Source organism: Delphinapterus leucas, chromosome 17 (genome assembly GCF_059928025.1).
Source record: "Delphinapterus leucas isolate spDelLeu-1000000601 "Yukka" chromosome 17, BTC_Dleu_Yukka2, whole genome shotgun sequence".
NCBI lineage: Eukaryota > Metazoa > Chordata > Mammalia > Artiodactyla > Monodontidae > Delphinapterus > Delphinapterus leucas.
Window position 1 is genome coordinate 904773 of NC_143145.1, and position 22059 is coordinate 926831.

The following is a 22059-nucleotide window of genomic DNA, read 5'->3' on the forward strand; positions in this document are numbered from 1 at the left end:
GGGCCGGTGCGGGGACCACGAACTCCCCCGTCGTCCCAACTGTGCACTGCTCCACGGCGGGAGGAACTGAGTGGGCCCGCCTACTCTGCCCCCAAGGGCCCGCCGGCCGGGGTCCCCCAGCTGGGGCTCCCGGCCGGCCCCCTCCCCTGCGCAGCGCACGCCCACATTCCTGATGCGGACGCGTGCACGTTCACGGACCCGGCGCCCTGGTGCGCAGCGGCCACCGAACCTTGGTGACATAGAAGAGGTGGAAGTGCCCCAGGCGCGCCTCCTGGCACTGGCTGGGGCTGTACTCGGGCCCATCGGTCGCAGCAGCGACAGGAACCTCTCCCGCTCCAGCAGCCGGCGGCCCAGCAGTTCCTGCGCCAGGCCCAGCTGCACCGCCTCCAGCTGCCACTGCGCCACCAGGAACAGGTCCACTTCACGCAGGTCGGACACCCGCGGCTTCCCGAAGCTGCGGGGAGGGCGAGGGGGGCGGCGGGGAGGGCCGGGGCCTCCCGCCTTCCGCCAGCCTCACCCGAGCGCCCCCAGCAGCGCCAGCCTGATCCTCTACGGACTCAGGTGGTCTGGGTTCACGGCGTCCACATAGTTGGTGTCCTGGTAGCGCAGGAAGGTGGCCGCCTGGCCCGAAGGGTCGATGACAAGAGGCCACCTGGGGGTGGCCGCCAGGTCACCGCCGTCCGCCCGAAGCCTCGGCTCATCCTTCGCCCCTCGCCGGCCGGGACCAATGACCTGCCATCAGCGCGGATGCCATCACCCACGTCCTTCAACAGCACGTTGTGGAGCTCAGTGACCTGACACTTCAGCCCGGGCGCCTCCTCCTCCCCTGTGGGGATGTAAGTGGGGGGCCAACCGGCGGGCTTGGCGCCCGATCCCCCTCCGGCCCCCCAGCCCGAGCCCCGCCCACCCTCCTGGGCCCGCCCTCCGCACTCCAGCCTGGCCAGTGCCAGCATCTCCTCCGCCTTCTGGGCCTCCAACTGGAGCCTGTCTACTTGGCCCTCCGCATCCTTGACGGCCTGGAGGAGGGGCCCTACGCTCCGCTCAGGGCAAGGCCGGACCCCCACCCCTGCCTGCCGGGCGCAGCCGGGACCCCTAAGGAAGGGGCTGGGAGGGGGGCCGACCCGCCCCGCCGAGGGGGAGTAGCCAACCTGCCAAGTGAGCTCAGCCATGCCCGCGCCCCTCCGTTAACCCTTGTTGTGCTCGTGGATCCTCGGGTTGAGCTCGCGGTAGGCCTGCGGGGTGGGGGGTGGGGGGGGCGGGGCGGGGCCAGCTGAAGCCCTCCGGACCAGGTTGGGGGCTCGCGGGGCGCCTCTCAGCACCCAGCTCTCCCTCCTCCCACCGGCTCCTTCCGGGGGGCTGGCTGCACACCTGTTGGTGACACTGGCTGCTCCTTGGGCAGCTGTTGCACTTTGAGGTTCATGCTGGGGTCGGGGGAGGCGGGTCAGAGAAGCTCCTGGCCGCCTCCCCCCACCCCAACCACCCTCTTCAGCGCCACTTGGCCTCCGCCTCCCTGTGCTGCTTGGTTCCCTGGCCCGGCGCTGCCGCTGGGCCTCCACGTTCTGGAGCATATGGCTCAGGTCCCAGGACTGCAGCACGCTGACCACCACGTCCAGCGAGGCCACCTAGCGACAGTGGTCAAAAGCTCAGGGTGTGTTCTGTGTTCTGCCCGACCTGGAGAGGAGATGCTGTTACACTCCCACTTCAGAGAAAAAGGCACCGACTCACAGAAATGTGGCCCTCACAGCTGGCCAGGGATGAGCCCCGAAGTGCTGACCATCATGCCCCCGAGGTCCTTGCAGTCCCCCTGCCAAGACCACACAGGCCTCCACCTTCCCCTCCTGCCCTCCTCCCTCCACATCCCTGCCACCGGCCCCCCAGGCTCCCTGCTTGTGTCCACTGCATGCAGGTCCCTGGCTGCAGTTCCCCGCCTTCGCGGCCTCCCTACAGACCTCAGTCTGCAGGACACAGCCCTTGGGGCCACACATCCCAAGTCTCACCACTCCTGTTCCTCTGAAGTCCCCCCCGCCACCCCACCCCGGAGTGATAAAGGGGCCACAGAAAGCAGGGTTCTCAGAAGGGAGGGATAGGGTTCTCCAATATTTTACATCTTGACTCAGGAGGTTAATCCAGGAGTATTTCCTTTATCATTTAATCAAGCCACACAACTTTGATTTGTACAATGTTCAGTATGTGGTTTGTATTTTAGAAAGGAAAGTTCAAAGGTGCGTAAAATCAAGGATGAGAGAGGAATGGATGGATGGAGCAGATAAATGAATGGAAGAGTGAACATAGGAATGGGTTCATGAATTATTAACTTAAGGAGCTGTGAATACCTACTTTAAAGAGTAACAGCTACCATTTATTGAGAACTGTGTGCCAGGAATTGTGCTAAAGAATTCCACTCATTGTCTCATTCGTCTTTGAAATATAGGAACTATTAGCCCCATTTATGAATATATGGAAGCTGCTATTTAAATAAGTTTAAAAACTTGCCAAAGGTTAGTTTGCAATTAGAAGAAATGGAAAACTAAATGAGTGAACAGATAAAATAATAATGTAATGGGTGAATTTATGAATGAGTTAATGAATGGACAAATAATGAGTAGATGAATAAGTTAATGAATGAATTAAATGATAAAAGAATGAAGGATTCTTGGATTAATTGAATGAATGGATGAAATATGAATTGATACATGAAAAATTAATAGATGAAGGGATTTAATGGATGAATAACTTAGATAAGTAGATGGTTGGTTGAGCAAATGGATAGATGAATTGATGGGTGAGTTCAATCATTCAACACAACTTTTGAGTGCCTTTCATGTGACAACCAAAATGTATGACGTTGGAGAATACAGCTGTGGAGTGAACTAACAGTCCCTGCTTTCTCGAAATTTTCTCTCAAGTAAACAGCATGAATGTGTGTATGAATGCACAGATGAAGAGATGTGTGAATTAACAGTCGTTAAATAAATGAATACGTGAGGATGACCTAAGATGGTAGTAAGGCTAAAGTGGATACAGTAATGAGGGGATAGACTGGCAAGTTTATCAATAAATGATTCATAAGTTAATGAGAAAATGTGTGAATTGATGAAACAGTAAGTCAAGTACTGGGAAAAAAGATGGTATTCAATGGATAAACATGAAAACAATGATAGATGGGTAGATGAACGATAAAGGGATGATGGATGGAGGGACAGATAATGATTGATAGTTATTTAATTCTTCTACATCATTACTGATTTTTCTGTCTACTTGTTTCACCAATTATTGAGATAGGGATGTTGAAATCTGCTACTATAATTGTGGAGTTAGTTCTCCTTGTAGTTCTGTCAGTTTTTGCTTCATGTATTTGGAAGCTCTGTTAGTACCTGCAAAAACATTTAGGATTCTTATGTCCTCTTGACGAAATGATCCCTTTGTCCTTATGAAATGATTCTTTTATTCTCAGTAATATTCTTTGTTCTGAAGTCTACTTTTTCAGATGTTAATATAGTCATTTCAGCTTCCTTATATTTAGTGTTATACTGGCATATTTGTTCTATCCTTTTAATTTTCACCTATCTGTATCTATTTTATTTTATTTTATTTTACTTTTTGGCCACACTGCACGGCATGTGGGATCTTAGTTCTCTGACCAGGGATCAAACCCGTGCCCCCTGAAGTGGAAGTGTGGAGTCTTAACAGCTGGACCGCCAGGGAAGTCCCGTATTTTAACTTTGTTTCTTATAGGCAGAATATAGTTGGATTTTAAAAAAATTTATCTTTATTTCTTTTGGCTGCGTTGAGTCTTAGTTGCAGCACGCAGGATCTTTCATTGAGGCATGTGGGATCTTTTTCGTTGTGGTGCATGGGCTCTTTGCTGCAGCACTCGGGCTTCCCTCTAGTTGTGGCCTGCAGGTTTTCTCTCTAGTTGTGGCACGCAAGCTCCAAGGTACATGGGCACTGTAGTTTGCAGCACTGTGGGCTCTCTTGTTGAGGCGCGCGGGCCTAGTTGCCCTGCGGCCTGTGGGATCTTACTTCCCCAACCAGGGATGGAACCTGCGTCCCCTGCATTGGAAGGTGGATTCTTTACCACTGGACCACCGAGGAAGTCCCTATAGTTGGATTTTTTAAATCTGAATGACAATCTCTGCCTTTTAATTGGGGTGTTTAGACCATCTACATTTAATGAGATTATTGATATAGCTGAGTTAAAAATTACCCTTTGCTATTGTTTTCTACTGGTTCCATCTGTTCTTTTATTTATTTATTTATTTACTGGGCGGTGCTGGGTTTTAGCTGCAGCACGTGGGATCTTCGTTGCCACGTCCGGGATCTCTGTTGTGGCATGCAGGATCTTTAGTTGCAGCATGTGGGATCTTTAGTTGTAGCATGCAGGATCTTTAGTTGTGGTATGTGGGATCTCTTAGCTGTGGCATGCAGGATCTAGTTCCCTGACCACAGATCAAACTGGGGCCCCCTGCACTGGGAGCGTGGAATCAACCACTGGACCACCAGGGAAGTCCCTGTTCTTTATTTTCCTTTTCTTCTTTTTTTGCCTCCTTTCTGATTGCATATTTTTTAGAATTCCATTGTATCTCCTTTATTATCTTATTAACTATAACTTGATATTTAGTGCTTACTTTAGGGTTTACAGCATATATACACCTACAACTTATTACAATCTACTTTCAGATGATACTGTACCACTTCACATATAGTATAAGAACCTTCCACAGTACATTTCCATTTCCCCCTGCCAACCTTTATTTTTGTCACACATTTGAGCCAAACAACTATAATTTGTACAGTTTTCAGTATGTGTATCTACATGTGTTATAAAATCCCATGACATATTGCCATTATTTTTGTTTCTTCAGTTACCTTTTCAATAAATTTAAGTACTAAGGCCCTATCTCATACATTCACTGAGGTAGTTACCCTTTCTAGTGGTCCTCACGGCTTTGAGTGGATCCATATTCACAGCTGGCATCCCTTTCCTTCTATTGGTAGGGCTTCCATTAACACTTCTCATAGTGTGAGTCTGCTGGTGATTGGTTCTTTCAGCTTTTGTATGTCTGGAAAGGTATGTCTTTATTTTGCCTTCAGTTATGAACGATATATGCACTGGGTATAGAACTCAAGGTTGACAAGATTTTTTTCCCCCTTCAGTACCATTAAAGATGCCCTCCACTGTCTCCTCACTTGCATTGTTTCCAGCAGGAAATCTGCCATAGTCCTTATCTTTGTTCTTCTGTCTGTAACATGTCTTTTTTTCCTCTGGCTGCTCTTATGATTTTCTCTTTATCACTGGCTCGGAGAAATTTTATCAAATTGTGCTTTAGCCTGATTTTTCTTCCTGCTTCTTGTTGAAATTTGGTGTTTGTTGAGTTTTAGGAATGTGGTTTATACTTTTCATCAAATTTGGAAACCTTAAGGTTATTATTTCTTCAAATATATATATTTTTCTGTTTCCTTTTTTTGTTACATAAATTTATTTATTTTCAGCTGCATTGGGTCTTCGTTGTGGTGTGTGGGCTTCTCATTGCGGTGGCTTCTCTTGCAGCGGAGCACGGGCTCTAGGCGCACAGGCTTCAGGAGTTGTGGTGCACGGGCTCAGTAGTTGTGGTTCACGGGCTCTAGGGCGCAGGCTCAGTAGTTGTGGCGCACAGGCTTGGTTGTTCCGCGGCATGTGGGATCTTCCCGGACCAGAGCTCGAACCCATATCCCCTGCATTGGCAGGCAGATTCTTAACCACAGCACCACCAGGGAAGTCCGTCCGTCCTTTCTTCTCTCCTTTGGAGACTCCAATTACATATATATGAGGCCTCTTGAAACTGTCCCACAGCTCATTGATCCTCTTTTCGTTTGGAGGAATTCCTTTTTCTCTGTGTGGTTTTATTTGGAGTAGTTTCTATTGTTAAGCCTTCAAATTCACTCATCTTTACCTCTGTTGTGTCTAATCTGACATTAATCCCATCCATAGTTTTTTGTTTGTTTTTCATCTCAGACACTGTCATTTTTACCTCTAGAATTTGTTTGTTATACCTTCCGTGTCTCTATTCAATTTTTCAAGCATCTGGAATATAGTTATAACAGCTGTTTAAATGTCTTTTATGCTAATTCTAATATCCCCATCCGTTCTGGGTTTGTCTTGGTTAGTTGAGTTTCTCATTATGGTCATATCTCTATGCATCTTTGTATGTCTGGTAATATTTAATTGGATGCCAGACAATGTACATTTTGCCTTGTTAGGAGCTGTATATTTTGTATCTCTATATGTATTCTTGAAATTTGTTTTGGGATACAGTTATATTACTTGGAAAGTTTTATCCTTTGGGTCTTGCTTTAAGATTGGTGAGGCTGTACCAGAGCGGCATTTACTCTAGGACTAATTATTCCTCTGAGGCAAGATCCTTCTAAGTGCCCTACCCAGTGCCACATGGACTGTGAGGTCTCCTGCTTGGGCTGGTGGGAAAAGGCTAGGCACTGCTTCCTTCCCTCCTGACAGATGGCTCTGTCCCCAACCTTGAGACATTCCATCACACACATGAGCCATTGAGTACTCACCTGAATCCCCAAAGGGGTCCCTACACACCTCTGGAATGCTCTTTATCTCTTTTTAAAATTTATTTTATTGGAGTATAGTTGATTTACAATGTTGTGTTAGTTTCAGGTGTATAGCAAAGTACATCAGTTATATATATACCCGCTCTTTTCTAGATTCTTTTTCCATATAGTCCATTACAGAGTATTGAGTAGAGTACCCTGGGCTATACAGCAGGTCCTTATTAGTTATCTATTTTATATATAGTAGTGGGTATATGTCCATCCCAATCTCCCACTTTATCCCTCCCCCCATTTCCCCGCTGGTAACCATAAGTTCGTTGTATACATCTGTGACTCTATTTCTGCTTTGTAAATAAGTTCATTTGTACTATTGTTTTAGATTCCACATATAAGCAATATCATATATTTGTCTTTCTCTGTCTGACTTACTTCACTCAGTGTGACAATCTCTAGTTCCACCCGTATTGCTGCAAATGGCATTATTTCTGAAACGCTGTTTCCCTTTGCAGCTCTCTTCTCTCTGCCACTTGCAGTCTGACTGCCTTGGAATCCCTGGACTCTGAACCCTGTCTCCTTAACTCAGGGAATTGACCAGGCTCTGCCTGGATACCCCGCTCCTGCACCACAGCCTGGAAGTGCTCTCAAGGTGGTTAGCTGGGCAATCAAAGAGCTCACGTAGTTTATTTCCAGCCTCTTGGGGATCACTGATTATTCCCTGATGCCCAGTGTCTTGAAAACCATTGTTTCATATTTTCTGTCTGGGTTTCCTTGTCCTATTTCAGGTGGAAGGATAAATCAGGTTGCATTTACTCCATCCTAGAAGCAGAAATCTCTGTTCATTTTTTTTCAACCTTCTTTCTGTGTTTCATTTTGGGTAATTTCTATGTCTTCTAATTAACTAATTTTTCTTTCAATGTCTAATCAGCCATTAATCACATCCAGTGTGTTTTTCGCCTCCAACATTGCAGTTTTCAGAAGTTTAGGAGTATGTACATAAAAACAGAGACAGATGGATGTGCAGGTGTGCTGTGTGAGATACAGCTGTAAGTTTAATGCCCTTGTCCACTTATGCTGCACCATTTCTGAGTCAGCGTTGATTGATTTTGCTCTTCACTATGGGTTATATTTTCGTGTTTCCTTGCATGACTGGTAATTTTATTACACTTTTATTTGCAAACTATTACAGACTTACAGGAATTTGCATGTACCCTTAACGAGTTTTCCCCAATGATGGCATCTTATACAACTATAGTGCAATATACAAAGCAGGATATGGACATAGTACAATCCACAGACCCCACTTACTTTCAACAGTTTTACATGTATCCCTTTGTACGTCTACAGTTACATGCAGTTTTATCATACGTGTAGATTTGTGTACCCACCACCACAGTCAGGAGGCGACCTGTCCCATCACCACAACGCTCCTCTGTGTCACCACTTCTAGTCACATCACCTCTCTCCCCTTTCCTTCCCTGCCCCTATTCCCACCCCGCAAAGCACTGATCTGGCCTCCGTCTCCATAATTTCGTCATTTTGAAAATGTTATGTGAATGGAATGACAGTATGTAACCCTGTGAGATGTGCTCTTTTTTCACTTGGCAAAAGGCCCTTGAGACCCGTCCAGCTGTTGCTGTATCACTAGTTCCTTCCTTCTCACAGCTGAGGAGTGTTCTGCGGTGTGGACTGGTCTGAGTTGGCTTAATCTTTCACCTACTGAAGAACATCTAGGTTGCGTCCAGTTTGGGGCTGTTACAAGTAAAGCTGCTGTGAACATGCATGTGCACACTTTTGTGTGGACACAGTCCTCATTTTACTGGAATAGAATGCCCAGCAGCGTGTGCTGAGTCCCACGGGAAATGTATGTTCAGTTTCTTAAGACACAGCCCCACTGTGTTCCAGGGCAGCTGCCCCCCTTTACGTTCCCACGAGCACTGGGTGAGATCCAGCTTCTCTGCGCCCTGTGCCCCCGCTGGTTCCCGTTTCGGCATTTCTTCCAGGTGCGATGGTGTTGGACAGCTTGTGTTTATTTGGCATCATTATATCCTCTTCAGTGAAATGGGGCTCACTTTATAACTGGATCGTACCACTTACCATTGAGGTGTTTTGGTTTTTTTTTTTGTGGTACGCGGGCCTCTCACTGCTGTGGCCTCTCCCGTTGCGGAGCACAGGCTCCGGACGCGCAGGCTCAGCGGCCATGGCTCACGGGCCCAGCCGCTCCGTGGCATGTGGGATCTTCCCGGACCGGGGCACGAACCCGTGTCCCCTGCATCGGCAAGTGGACTCTCAACCACTGCGCCACCAGGGAAGCCCACCATTGAGTTTTGAGAGTTGTTTGTATGTTATAAATATGGGTCCTCTGTCAGATATGTGGTCTGCAAGGATTTTCTCCCTCTCTGTGGCTTGTCTTTTCATCCTGTTAACAGGGGCTTCAGCAGAGCAAAAGTTTTACATTTTTAGGAAGTTCAATTTGTTGGTTTATTTTTTTCTTTTATCGATTGATTGTGCTTTTTGTCTAAGAACCCTTTACCAAGCCATAGGTCCCAAAGATTTTCTCCTGTGTTCTTCTAAAGGTTTTACAGTTTACATTTAAATACTAATCCATTTTGAGTTCATTTTATATAGGGTGTGAGGTTTAGGTGAAGGTTCATTCCTTCGCTTGTGGACGTCCAATTGCTCCAGCACCAGACTGTCCCTCCTGCAGCCAGTGGCCTCCCGCCCCCCCCCAGGGTGCTGCTCGTCTCAGTGCCCCCTGCCCCACCCTCAGGCACCGGCGGGCTGGACATCCTCCTCAGCACCCCTCAGAAGGCCGCCTGCATGCTTCTCTAGCCTTCATGCCCTGTGCCCACCGCCCGGGCCTGCCCCAACACGACCCGCGGAGAGGTGGGCCTCCCTGTGCCCCTCCTCGCTCCAGCCCCTCTGAGGCCATGGCCAGGCCCTTCGGTCCTCCTAGCCTCACATTTTGCTCCTTTGAGGAGGAAGCAGGAGGAGTTTGAAGCCAGAGGCTCTGCTGGTCTTTTCAAGCTTGGCCTGTTGCTTATTAAAGAGGAGAAGCCAAGAAGAGCAGAGGGGATGCCTTCCAGCACAAGGGGGAGCCTGGAGCAGCACCCTGAGGAGGCAGCTGGGGGTGAAGGTGGCGCCCAGGACACGGGGTCCCCAGGTGGCAAAGGCCCTGGCACCCCACGGGTGGAAGCAGGGGCTCAGCAGCAGACCCGGGCCAGTCCCACATTTTCCAGCCAACACCTCGGCTCTACAGACTGGGGTGGAAGGACACACGGCTGAGATGGGCGAGGGCCCGAGATTCCAGTCAGACTCATTTGAAGAAATTAAGGCCGTGGCATTAGGTGATCTGGCTTCACGGCTGCTCCCACAGGCCCTGGGTCAGCCTCATCTGACCTGGCCTCCTGGGCCGGGGAGAAGTCCAGGCACCCGTGTCCCCAGCCTGGCCCAGGGGACAGGCCCCTTGACAAAGGCCCCTTGACATCGTTCCCGGGCGCCACGAAGGAGCTGCCAGGCTGAGCTGCCTTGGGCAGGGTCATGGCTCCAAGCCCCAGGGCTCAATTTTCTCAGAGACGTGGAAATTCTGAGTGAGGGGCCAGGTGGGCGGTCCTAGCGCTGCCCTCAGTGCCCCAGAGCTCCCGCGCTGGCTCCCGAGGAGCCAGTCTGTTTCTCCACCTCCCATGGTAACACTGCTTCCAAGGTGGGCTGAGGGTCCAGGGACGTGAGTAGAACCCCGGCCACAGGAGGCCCCAAGAAACCGGGAGCTGTGGTCTTGATCGCGTGTGCCCGGTAAGGCTCATAGCGAGTACTTTGGGAGGGGAAGGGCCTGCAAAGGCTCTGGGTCCTGGAAGGTTCGGCACCAGCCGGGGCGGGGCCCCCAGGCTCCTGACAGCTTTGCGGGTGGGGGAGCAAGCGCACCGGGAGCTTCTGCCCACGCCGGCGCACCTGCTCGGGGGTGCGTCCGTCGTCCGCATACACCCGGGGGTCAGCTACGAGCTTCACAAGCACCTCCACGGCTTCCAGGTGGCCCCCGAAGGCCGCTCGGTACAGCGGCGTCCGGCCGAAGGCGCCCTGCTGGACGCGCTCACTGAGCACGGCCCGCCCGGACGAGGCGCGGCCCCCAGTCCTCGCCCGGCGCCCACCTTGAGGTTGCGACTGGCGCCCTGCTCGGCTAGCAGCTGGATGGCCAGGGACTGCCCGCCCGCCGTCGCTGTCCTCGAAGTCCACCAGGGCCAGACACCGCTGCAGCCGCCGCGCCGCCCGCGCCGCGTCGCAGCTCACGCCCTCGCGGTTCAGCAGCGCGTCCACCTGCGCCGGGCGGCGGTCAGCGGCGCCGCGAGCTCAGGGCCCGCCGCCCCGCCGCCCACCTCCCGCAGGACCGCCTGGATTTCGCCCAGGTTCCCGTCGAAGGCCGCCTCCAGCAGGCGCGCCCCGCGCTGCCGCTCCTCCTGCCGCCGCCGCTCGGCCGCCGCCGCTTTTTCCCACTGCCGCCGGGCCGCCTCCGGCTCCCGCCGCAACAGGGCCACGAAGGCCTGCGGGCGGCCCAGTGCGGTCACCGCCCCAGCCCTGGGCCCCCAACCCTGGGTCCGGGCCCCGTAGCCCTGCAGTTTCCGCCCCCAGGCCCTCCTTCCGCGACCCCAGCCCTGCGTCCCCCCAACCTAACCCTGCGTCCCCGCCCCCAGCCCTGCGTCCCCGCCCCCAAACCTGCAGTTTCTGCCCCCAAGCCCTCCTTCCCCGCCCCCAGCCCTGCGTCCCCGCTCCCAGCCCTGCGTCCCCCACAGCGCTGCGTCTCCCCGCCCTAGCCCTGCGTCCCCCACAGCCCTGCGTCCCCCCGCCCTAACCCTGCGTCCCCGCCCCCAGCCCTGCGTCCCCGCCCCCAAACCTGCAGTTTCCGCCCCGAGCCCTCCTTCCCCGCCCCCAGCCCTGCGTCCCCCACAGCGCTGCGTCCCCCCGCCCTAGCCCTGCGTCCCCGCCCCCAGCTCTGCGTCCCCGCCCAAAGCCCTGCAGTTCCCGCCCCCGAGCCCTGCAGTTTCCGCCCCCAGCCCCGCGTCCCCGCCTCCAGCCCTGCAGTCATGCCCCACTCCGACACCCACCCCCGTAGACCTCACCTGCCTCTGCAGCTTCTCCATCAGCTCCAGGTAGTCCTGGTGGTCCTGCTCACGGCAGGCCTGCTCCTTTCTCGCCAGGAGCTTACAGGAAGGCTCACTGGCTGGTGGTGGCTGCTTGGTCCTCCGCGGTTGGCCCTGCTAGTGGGGAGAGGGCTATGGATCACAGTGCTCCGCTCCACGCTGCGGTCCACGCGGCTGCAGGACCAACACCAGGTGTGCCCGAGCTCCAGGTTAACAAGGCGAGCGGAGCAAGCGCACTCCCTCCTGACCTGACGAAAGGATCAAAAATGTTCTAAAATCCACAAACACAACTAAACCAGAGTAATCCACCGGCTGGGCTGAAGTGGGGGTGTCTCAACCCACAAGCCCACTGGAACTCAGAATAGGGAGCCCAAGGCCCCTGAGAGCTGTGATCCGCTGGCGGCACACTCTGCCTCGCCCCAGCAGCGCCCTTGGCTACAGGGAGGGTCTGAACGCCTGCCCTAGGAGAGACGTCCACACCCACCTGCCACCCTCTGCCCATGTGATGAGGCGACCAGTTAGCCTCTCCGGGCCTCAGTGTCCCTTTCTCTAAAATGGGGTGATGGTAGCTACACCCCACAGGGCTTTCCAACAGTCCAATAATAGGACACTGTGAGTCCTGAAAGTAACTGCTCAACCTATGTTTCCATAATTGAGACTCCAAGCAGAGGAGAGCCAGACCCAGGGGCCATGCTCACTGTGAAAGAACTGGCAGGTGAGAAGGTGCGGACGTGCCACAGGGAAGGGATGACACGGCTTTCAGAAGACGCTGGAAGAAAACAAGCAGAAAAGCCAGCTCTCCAAAAGCACCGCAAGCTAGGGAGGAACTTAATAAAAACAGAAATCCAATAAAACAAGGGATCAAAGACAAGATGGGAAAAACAGAATGAGGAGGTAAAAGAGTCATCACAGAAAAGAAGACAAATGGAAAACAATAGTTAGCTCTGCAGACCAACAACTAACACAGGACCAGATGAAAACAGAGCCGATGTGGTGCAGAGTGGAGCTCGGGGCAGGAGAGAAGGGTTTGGGAGGGTCACGGTGAATGCTAGCAAGGGGGCGGAAACCGGAAGGAGGAGACACAGAAGATGACAATAAAACGTGACAATAATTAGTGTCTCTAGAATGCGGATACTTGTGATGGGGAAAGTATTTAGAGATAAAATACAAAAAACTTTCCTGAAATGAATCTTAAGACAAAAGGGACAAAGAACATACCAGGAAACAAAACAACTGGCAGGTTGTTTTTAAGGTTGCTGACTCTTAAAAAAAAAAAAAAATGTCATTGGGATTTCCCTGGTGGTCCAGTAGTTAAGACTCCGTGCTCCCAATGCAGGGGGCCCGGGTTCGATCCCTGGTCGTGGGACTATATCCGGCATGCCACAACTAAGAAGCCGCTTGCCACAACTAAAAAAGATCCCACATGCGGAAACGAAGATCTCACTTGCAGCAATGAAGATCCCGCGTGCTGCAGCTGAGACCCGGCACAGCCAAATAAATAAATAAATATTTTATATATATATAAAGTTACTCGAGGACCCAAGCAGAAAAGAAATCAAACTACGCTCTCCTAGGACTTATTTTTTTTTAAATAAATTTATTTATTTATTTGCTGTGTGGGGTCTTCCTCACTGCGCGCGGGCTTTCTCTAGTTGTGGTGAGCGGGGGGCTACTCTTCGTTGTGGCGCGCGGGCTTCTCATTGTGGTGGCTTCTCTTATTGTGGAGCACGGACTCTAGGCATGCGGGCTTCAGTAGCTGTGGCACACAGGCTCAGTAGTTGTGGCTCACAGGCTCTAGAGCGCAGGCTCAGTAGTTGTGGTGCACAGGCTTAGTTGCTCCGTGGCATGTGGGATCTTCCTGGACCAGGGCTGGAACCTGTGTCCCCTGCATTGGCAGGTGGATTCTTAACAACTGCACCACCAGGGAAGTCCCTCTCCTAGGACTTTTTATAGCAGCATCAAATGTAGAAGTCAATGAATCAGTATTCACAGAATTCCAAAGGGAAAAGAGTAGCTCTAGAAGCTCCTGCACGTGGTTCTGCTTCTGCCATGTCAATGAAGGAGGTTAGGACCAGTCTTCCCAATGACAGCAACAGAAGAGACAGACAGAATGAATATGCTGTAAAACGTGTCTGAAGGCACTGCAAAGACGAAGGAGGTGAGCTCAGAGCAGGAGAGCGCAGGTGTGGCCCCAGACCAGCAGACAGGCTTCCCCTGGCAGCAGCCACCAGCACCAGAAGCATAGCACCAGGGGGAGGGCAGGGGCACAATGTGAGCAGGGCTTCTGCAGGTCTCAGCAATAAGGGGACAAAATCTGTATTCCAGAGCACCGGGTAAGGGCTTAGGGTCGCCAGGTTTAGCTAATAAAAATACAGAACATAATCCTGAGGACATACAGTAAGAAAGGATTTATTGTTTATCTGAAATTCAAATTTAAATGAGTGTCCTGTATTTTATCTGGCAATTCTATTGAGTAAGAATCCTGAAGAACTCCATCCTTTGGGAAATAAAGCAATGCGCGTGGGAACGGAATCCTCAGCTTCAAATCACTCAACCCCCGGACTAGATTAAGGTAATCTGAGTTGCCTCTAGCCTTGGTGCCTACCAGAAACTAAATAAGTCTTCTCTGGAGGAAGATGTCATTGTCCAGGACTTTGGCACACCTCCAACGTTTTTAATAGGCAATGTACAGCAACCAAAACATATCAGGCTAATGAGGAACCAAGATATGAGTGAAAAACAAGAAAAATGATGACCAATAAAAACAGACCCGGATGCAGCCAATAATGGAGTTCTTGGACATAGACTTTAAAATAATTATGAGTGATATATTCAAGGAATTAAAAGACAAGACTGAAAAGTTTGGGCAGAGAACTGGAAACAATAATAAAGAACCAAATGGAAATTCTAGAATGTAAAAATACAAAACATAAATTGAGAGCTCAATGGCTAAGTTTAACAGCATAATAGACATAGCTGGAAATAGAATTAGTAACCTGGAATACAGTACAAATGAAAATATTCAGATTAAAGACAGAGAGACAAAAGGAAAGGTCTGACGCTGATGTCATGGGAGTTGCAGGCATGAGGGAAGGAGAGGATGGTAGCAGCGCTCAAAGAGAATTTTTCAAAACAAACAAGAGATCAAGTCAGAGCTTTGATATGCATGAAGAATCCCAAGCAGGATGAGTACAAAAACAAGCAAGCGCACACAAACACCAGAGCACACCGTAGTATAATTGCCAAAACCTAATGAAATGAGAACAATCTTCTTTACCCCTTCAAAGGGGTAAAAAAACAGTTTTTAATGCAAAATAAACACACCTTTGGACAAACAGAACTTTAGGAGGGTTCAGTAGCAGCAGACTAACAATGAAGAGAAAGACAAAAGAGAAAGAAAAAAGGCAGAAGAGACAAAGCCAAATGGGACATGGAGGTGCAGGTAGGGAGGGTGCATTGGAAAGAATACACATAAGAGCTGTGCAAGGGCTTCCGTGGTGGCGCAGTGGTTGAGAGTCTGCCTGCCGATGCAGGGGACACAGGTTTGCACCCCGGTCCGGGAAGATCCCACATGCCACGGAGCAGCTAGGCCTCTGAGCCATGGCCGCTGAGCCTGCATGTCCAGAGCCTGTGCTCCGCAACGGGAGAGGCCACAACAGTGAGAGGCCCATGTACCGCAAAAAAAAAAAAAAAAAAAAAAAAAGAGTTGTGCAAAACAGTAGCACCAACATCACAGATATACGAGAGCTAAAACACACACAAAATAATAGCATATGTATTGGAAGAGGGTAAGTGTAGTTAAAAGGGCTAAGATTCTTGCATTGTCAGAAAAGTAGAGTGTTATAGTAGACTTGAGAATTTGAAGATATATTGTAAACTCTAGGGTAACTACTAAAGATTAGTAAGAGAACGTTGTGGCAGACACACGCTAAGATGATGCCCTGTGGCTTATGCCTGTGTGAGCCCTCTCCTTGCGTGTGGGTAGGATCTGTGAAGTAGCTTTAATCAGGCAAAGGTGATAGGCTGTCACTCCCATGGTTATGTTACATTCTGGAAGATTCCATCTTAGCAGACTGACTCTCCTGCTGGCCTTAAAGAAGCAAATGGCTGTGTTGAGAGCTGGCTGCAGAGGGGCCATGTTATGGGGAGCTGTGGGCGGCCTCCAGGACTGGAGAGCACCTCCAGCCAATGGCCAGAGAGAAGCCAGGACTCAGTCCTCCAAGGAGACAGATACTGCCAACAACCCAAATGAACTTGGAGGTGGAGTCTTCCCCACTCAAGCCTCCAGTGAGACCACAGACCCAGCTGACACCTCAGCTGCAGCCTGTGAGGTCCTGAGGGGCACCAGGTGGGTCACCCTTAGATGCCCGACCCACGGAAACAGTGAGATAGTAAATATGTGTTGTTTTAAGGTGCTAAGTTTGTGGTAATTTGTTATGCAGCACAGAAAATACAAATTTATACCTAACTGCTAAGAGGAGAAAAAATGGGAATAATAAAACATTTTAACAGATTAAAAGAAGGCCAAGAAGGAGAGTAAAATGGGACACCAAGTAAATTGAAAATTATGAAGTAAACACTAAGATGAGATTTAAACACACATATGTGATTGATTACATTACATGTATTGGGTTGGCCAAAAAGTCCGTTCCTCTGCAAAGCAATCAGTATGCAACACCACATTAACAAACTGAAGAATAAAGATCATATGCTCATCTCAATAATGCAGAAAAAGCTTTTGACTAAATTCAACATACATTTATGACAAAAAACTCTCCACAAAGTGGGTATAGAGGAAAGACACCTCGACATAATAAAGGCCATATATGATAAGCCCACATCATACTCAATGGTGAAAAATTGAAAGTGTTTCCTCTAAGATCAGGATGAAGACAAGGATGCCCACTGTCACCACTTCTGTTCAACATAGTTTTGGAAGTCCTAGCCACAGTAATCAGATAAGAAAAAGAAACAAACGGAATCTAAATTGGAAAGGAAGAACTGTCACTATTTGCAGATGACATGGTAATGTATGACTTTAGGATAGAAAATCCTAAAGATGCCACTAGAAAACTACTAGAGCTCATCATTGAATTTGGTAAAGTTGCAGGATATGAAATCAATATACAGAAATCCGTTGCATTTCTATAAACTATCAATGAACTACTGGAAAAAGAAATTAAGGAAACAATCCCATTTACCATTGCATCAAAAATAATAAAATACCTAGGAATAAACCTACTAAGGAATTAAAAGAACTGTACTAGGAAAACTATAAGACACTGATAAAAAAAAAATTGAAGATGACACAAACAGATGGAAAGATATACTGTGCTCCTGAACTGGAAGAACTGATATTCTTAAAATGACCATACTACCCAAAGCAATCTGTAGATTCAATGTAATGCCTATCGAAATACCATGGACATTTTTCACCAAACTAGAACAAATAATTTTAAAATTTGTGTGGAAGCACAAAAGACCCCAAATAGCCAAAGCAATCTTGAGAAAGAAGAACAAAATTGGAGGAATCACACTCCCTGACTTCAGACTATACTACAAAGCTACAGTAATCAAAACAGTATGGTACTGACGCAAAAACAGAAGTGGAGATCAATGGAACAGGATAGGAAGCCCAGAAATAAACCCATGCACCTGCAGTTAATTAATCTATGACAAAGGAGGCAAGACTATACAATGGAGACAAGACAGTTTCTTTAATAAGTGGTGTGGGAAAACTGGGCAGCTACATGTAAAACAATGAAATTAGAACATTCTCTAACACCATCTACAAAAATAAACTCAAATGGATTAAAGACCTAAATGTAAGGCTGGATACCATAAAACTCCTAGAGGAAAACATAAGCAGAACACTCTTTGACATAAATCACAGCAATATCTTTTTTGAATCTGTCTCCTAAAGCAAAGGAAATAAAAGCAAAATTAATAAATGGGACCTAATTAGACTTAGAAGCTTTTGCACAGCAAAGGAAATCATCAACAAAACGAAAAGACAGCTTACAGAATGGGAGAAAGTATTTGCTAATGACATGGGGTTAATTTGCTAATAAGGGGTTAATAACCAGAATATAATAAACAGGTCATACAACGTCAAAAAAAATGTTTTAATGGGCAGAGAACCTGAATAGACATTTTTCCAAAGAAGATATACAGATAGCCAAGAGGCACATGAAAAGATGCTCAACATTGTTAATCATCCGAGAAATGCAAATTAAAACCACAATGAGACATCACCTCACACCTGTCAGAATGTCTATCATCAAAAAGACCACAAATAGGGGCTTCCCTGGTGGCGCAGTGGTTGAGAGTCCGCCTGCCAATGCAGGGGACACGGGTTCGTGCCCCGGTCCGCGAAGATCCCACATGCCGCGGAGCGGCTGGGCCCGTGAGCCATGGCCGCTGAGCCTGCGCGTCCGGAGCCTGTGCTCCGCAACGGGAGAGGCCACAGCAGTGAGAGGCCCGCGTACTGCAAAAAAAAAAAAAAAAAAAAACACAAAAAATAAAAGAAATGAATATAGCAAAACAGAAACAGATGAACAGATATAGAGAACTAGCGGTTACCAGTGGGGAGAGGGAAGGGGGAGGAACAAGATAGGAATAGGGAATTAAGAGGTACAAACTACTGTGTATAAAATAAATAAGCTACAAGGCTATATTGTACAACACAGGGAATACGGTCGATATTTTATTACTATAAATGTTTTATGGGACTTCCCTGGTGGTGCAGAGGTTAAGAATCCGCCTGCTAATGCAGGGGACACGGGTTCCATCCCTGGTCCAGGAAGATCCCACATGCCGCGGACCAACTAAGCCCGTGCGCCCTCTGGAGAGGCCCACATAACAAGACCGAAAGCCAGCAAGAAACTGAGTCCCTCATCCAAGGTCCCCAAGGGGGCGAACCCTTCCCCAGTCGAGCCCTGAGGTGAGACCACAGCCACAGCCAATGCCTGGTAGCAGCCTGTGAGACACTGAACAGAGGGCCCCACTGAGCTGTACCTGGATTCCTGACCCACAGAGACCACGCGGTAACACAACAGCCACTAAATCTGTGATCTGTGAAGCAGCGCTAGGTAACTGACACTGGTGCTCCCCCAGCCTAAGGACTCGCCAGGAGCCAGCAGGCAGAGCGGAAGCGGCTTCTCTCGCTGTTACGTCCAATGACCCACCGAAGGTATTTTTGTTTCCTCTCTGCATGACTCTGAGGTCTGCTGGTTGAGAAGTCTTAGTTCCCAGGATAGGAACACTTCCACCAGGTGACATGAGGATGGTTTGAACTGAACACTGAGACCTCTGCCTGACCACTAAATTAGCGGACAAAGAAGGGAGTCACTGCGCTGACTGGGGTAATAGGTTATGACTACGCAGGAAGGTCAGTTCACTGCCCCTCACGCGGGTAAGGAGGACTGTCTGGAACCCAAGGTATTCCCTGGGGAGCCTGTTACTCACACATCTGATAGGAAACGTCAATGCAAAACTAAAGCAACTGAAAACAAACAACAAACAAATAAGCACCGATGACCATTCAAATCCTTCAGGTAAAGAACCCAGACCAGCAGGTGTCCTAGCTGAGGGCAAAGGGCACGTGGAATGGGCAGTGGAGGGAGGGAGCCCATGGTCAGTTACGGAGACGAGAACAGCAGTGGCTGTGTCTGTTTCTTCCTTGTTTGTTCCATGTATTTGTATATATTGACTAATTTCCTTTTCCACTCTGTTTTATTCTCCTATATTTTATGTCAGATTTGTTGGTGTTGGTAAGCTTTACAATTCTGTATTTAAGTTTCAGGAAATCCATGTTCCAGGTGAGACGTGAATGAATTTAAGGCGCAGTTACTATCACCCAGGGATGTAGAGGCCCCGGGGACATTGTTTTCACTTTCTGGAAAGACAGTGAGACCATCTTCATCCACACCCAGGACCGTTGCACCGTCAGGCAGAAGCACACGCTGCCGTGTGGAAGCTCCCACGCGTGGGAAGGGCGTGTGTGCGGGTCACAGCCCAGGCCGCCTTCCCGCTCGGCATCAAGCCCACCCTTCCATGGTCCGCTTTGTGCTGCTGGGGCCGCGGCAAACCACGCAGCTCCTGTGCCAGCAGGGGGCACGCGAGGGGACCTGCAGGCAGGGGGCAGCAGAGGGGGCTCCGCTCTTCTGTGTCCTTGACGCTCTCGTGCTGCCCCGGCAGCGGCCACTCGCCAGCGCGAGCTGCTGGTTCCGCACCAGAAAACGTCTCCCGCCCCTTTGCCAGAGGAGAGCGGTCTTTCTGAGCCACGAGGACCTCGCCTGAAGTCCCTAGGTCCCCCTTTGCTGCACCCAGGCCAACAGTCAGAGTCAGGGCTCACAGCAGATGGAGCGGGGAACTGCAGGTCGGCTCCAGGAAGAGGCGGACTACTTCCGAACAACGTTGGTTTCTTTGTTCTCACAGGAAATGGCTAATGTTAGCCTTGAAGCCTCCACCTGACTAGGACCCCTGGGAAGGTTCAGAGGGCACCCCTTCATCAAAACAATGAAAGAACACACCCGTGAGCTCAGTGGTGGCTCTCCTCTGGAGGCTGGGCTGGTACTGGGGAGGCCAGATTCATTGCCCTAACATCAATGCGGTGACGGGATACCAGAACGGAAGACGCTAAGCAGCTCTGCGCTTAACTCTCGGAGGTGAGATGGTATCGCGATAGGCAGCAGGCAGGGCGGCGGTCAGGAGGCCGTGACCCGGGGCGAGATGCAGGGCAGTCTACGGGATATTGCTCAGTTTGTGTAGTCAGAGAAACACCAGGCTCTGCCACCAGAAATCTGACATCAGACACTAGTGTCTAGTTCCCAGACATAAGTCAAGGTCAAAGATTCACAGCTCCTAGATTGAAGAAGATGCCAGATGCCCCTGGAGAAGAACCGTGCGATGCCTCTACGAGTGCTCTCCCAATGATTGTTCTCCCAAGCCTTCCCTGGAGGGGTCAGTGGCCTCTGCCAGCGCTCACTGTGCACTGGGAGACTGGGATTGACATACATACACTATTGATACTATGTATAAAATAGATAACTAATGGGGCTTCCCTGGTGGCGCAGTGGTTGAGAGTCCGCCTGCCGATGCAGGGGACACGGGTTCGTGCCCCGGTCTGGGAAGATCCCACATGCCGCGGAGCGGCTGGGCCCGTAAGCCATGGCCACCGGGCCTGCGCGTCCGGAGCCTGTGCTCCGCAACGGGAGAGGCCACAACAGTGAGAGGCCCACGTACCGCAAAAAAAAAAAAAAAAAAGATAACTAATGAAAACCTGCTGTATGGCACAGCGAACTCTACTCAGTGCTCTGTGGTGACCTAAATGGGAAGGAAATCCAAAAAAGAGGGGATGTATGTACTCGTAGAGCCGATTCACTTTGCTGTACAGTAGGAACTAACACAACGGTGTAAAGCAACTGCACGCCAATAAAAATTTTAAAAATGTCCATTAAAAGTATTAAAGAACAAATAAAAATAGTAAGGAATTCCTGGGACAACATCTAGGATAAGGCAGAACCCAAAGAGATAAGCCCAACATTCAAAGTTGCTTAATCCTAAGGGCATTTGCCAAATATCAAGCAAAAGCTATAAATCCAAAAAAAAAGAAAAAGAAACAATTGATAAGTGGGACTTCATTAAAATTAAAAATTTCGGGACTTCCCTGGTAGAGCAGTGGTTAAGAATCCACCTGCCAATGCAGGGGACAAGGGTTCAAGCCCCGGTCTGGGAAGATCCCACATGCCAAGGAGCAACTAAGCCTGTGCACCACAGCTGCTGAGCCTGCGCTCTAGAGCCCGAGAGCCACAACTACTGAAGCCCGCGTGCTGCAACTACTGAACCCACGCGCCTAGAGCCCGTGCTCCGCAACAAGAGAAGCCACCGCAATGAGAAACCTGCACACCACAGCGAAGAGTAGCCCCCACTTGCTGCAACTAGAGAAAGCCCACGTGCAGCAACGAAGACCCAACGCAGCCAATAAATAAATAAATATTAAAAAAATTTAAAATTTCTGCTCTGCGAAAGACAGACTGGGAGAAAACATTTGCAAAAGATACAAATGATAAAGGACTGTTATCTGAAATATACAAAGAACTCTTAAAGCCCAACAGGAAGAAACCTGATTTTAAAATGGGCCAAACACCTGAACAGACGCCTCACCAGAGAACATATACCTATGGCCCGTAAGCATATGAAAGCTGCTCCGTGTCATCTGTCATCAGGGAAATGCAAATTAAAACAACAGCGAGGGACCGCTCCGCACCTATTGCAGACACTTATGACGCCAGACGCAGGCGAGGGTGCAGAGCAGCGGGAACTGCCTCCACTGCTGGTGGGAAGGCAGGACGGCGCAGCCACCTTGGGAGAC

The 22059-nt window shown here is 49.7% G+C and overlaps 1 protein-coding gene across 1 annotated transcript; it reads right to left on the bottom strand.

Annotated features, from left to right (window-relative positions):
* Positions 1-164: 164 nt before the first annotated feature.
* Positions 165-12186, bottom strand: IQANK1 (IQ motif and ankyrin repeat containing 1). The gene is given in 15 exon segments (XM_089899192.1): positions 165-303; positions 306-454; positions 518-687; positions 690-1232; positions 1358-1421; positions 1493-1523; positions 1526-1622; positions 9664-9727; positions 10184-10626; positions 10698-10767; positions 10769-10863; positions 10923-11087; positions 11664-11747; positions 11749-11798; positions 12027-12186. Coding segments are annotated over 15 exon segments (2298 nt in total). The 3' UTR covers positions 165-190.
* Between the last annotated feature and the right edge of the window lie 9873 nt (positions 12187-22059).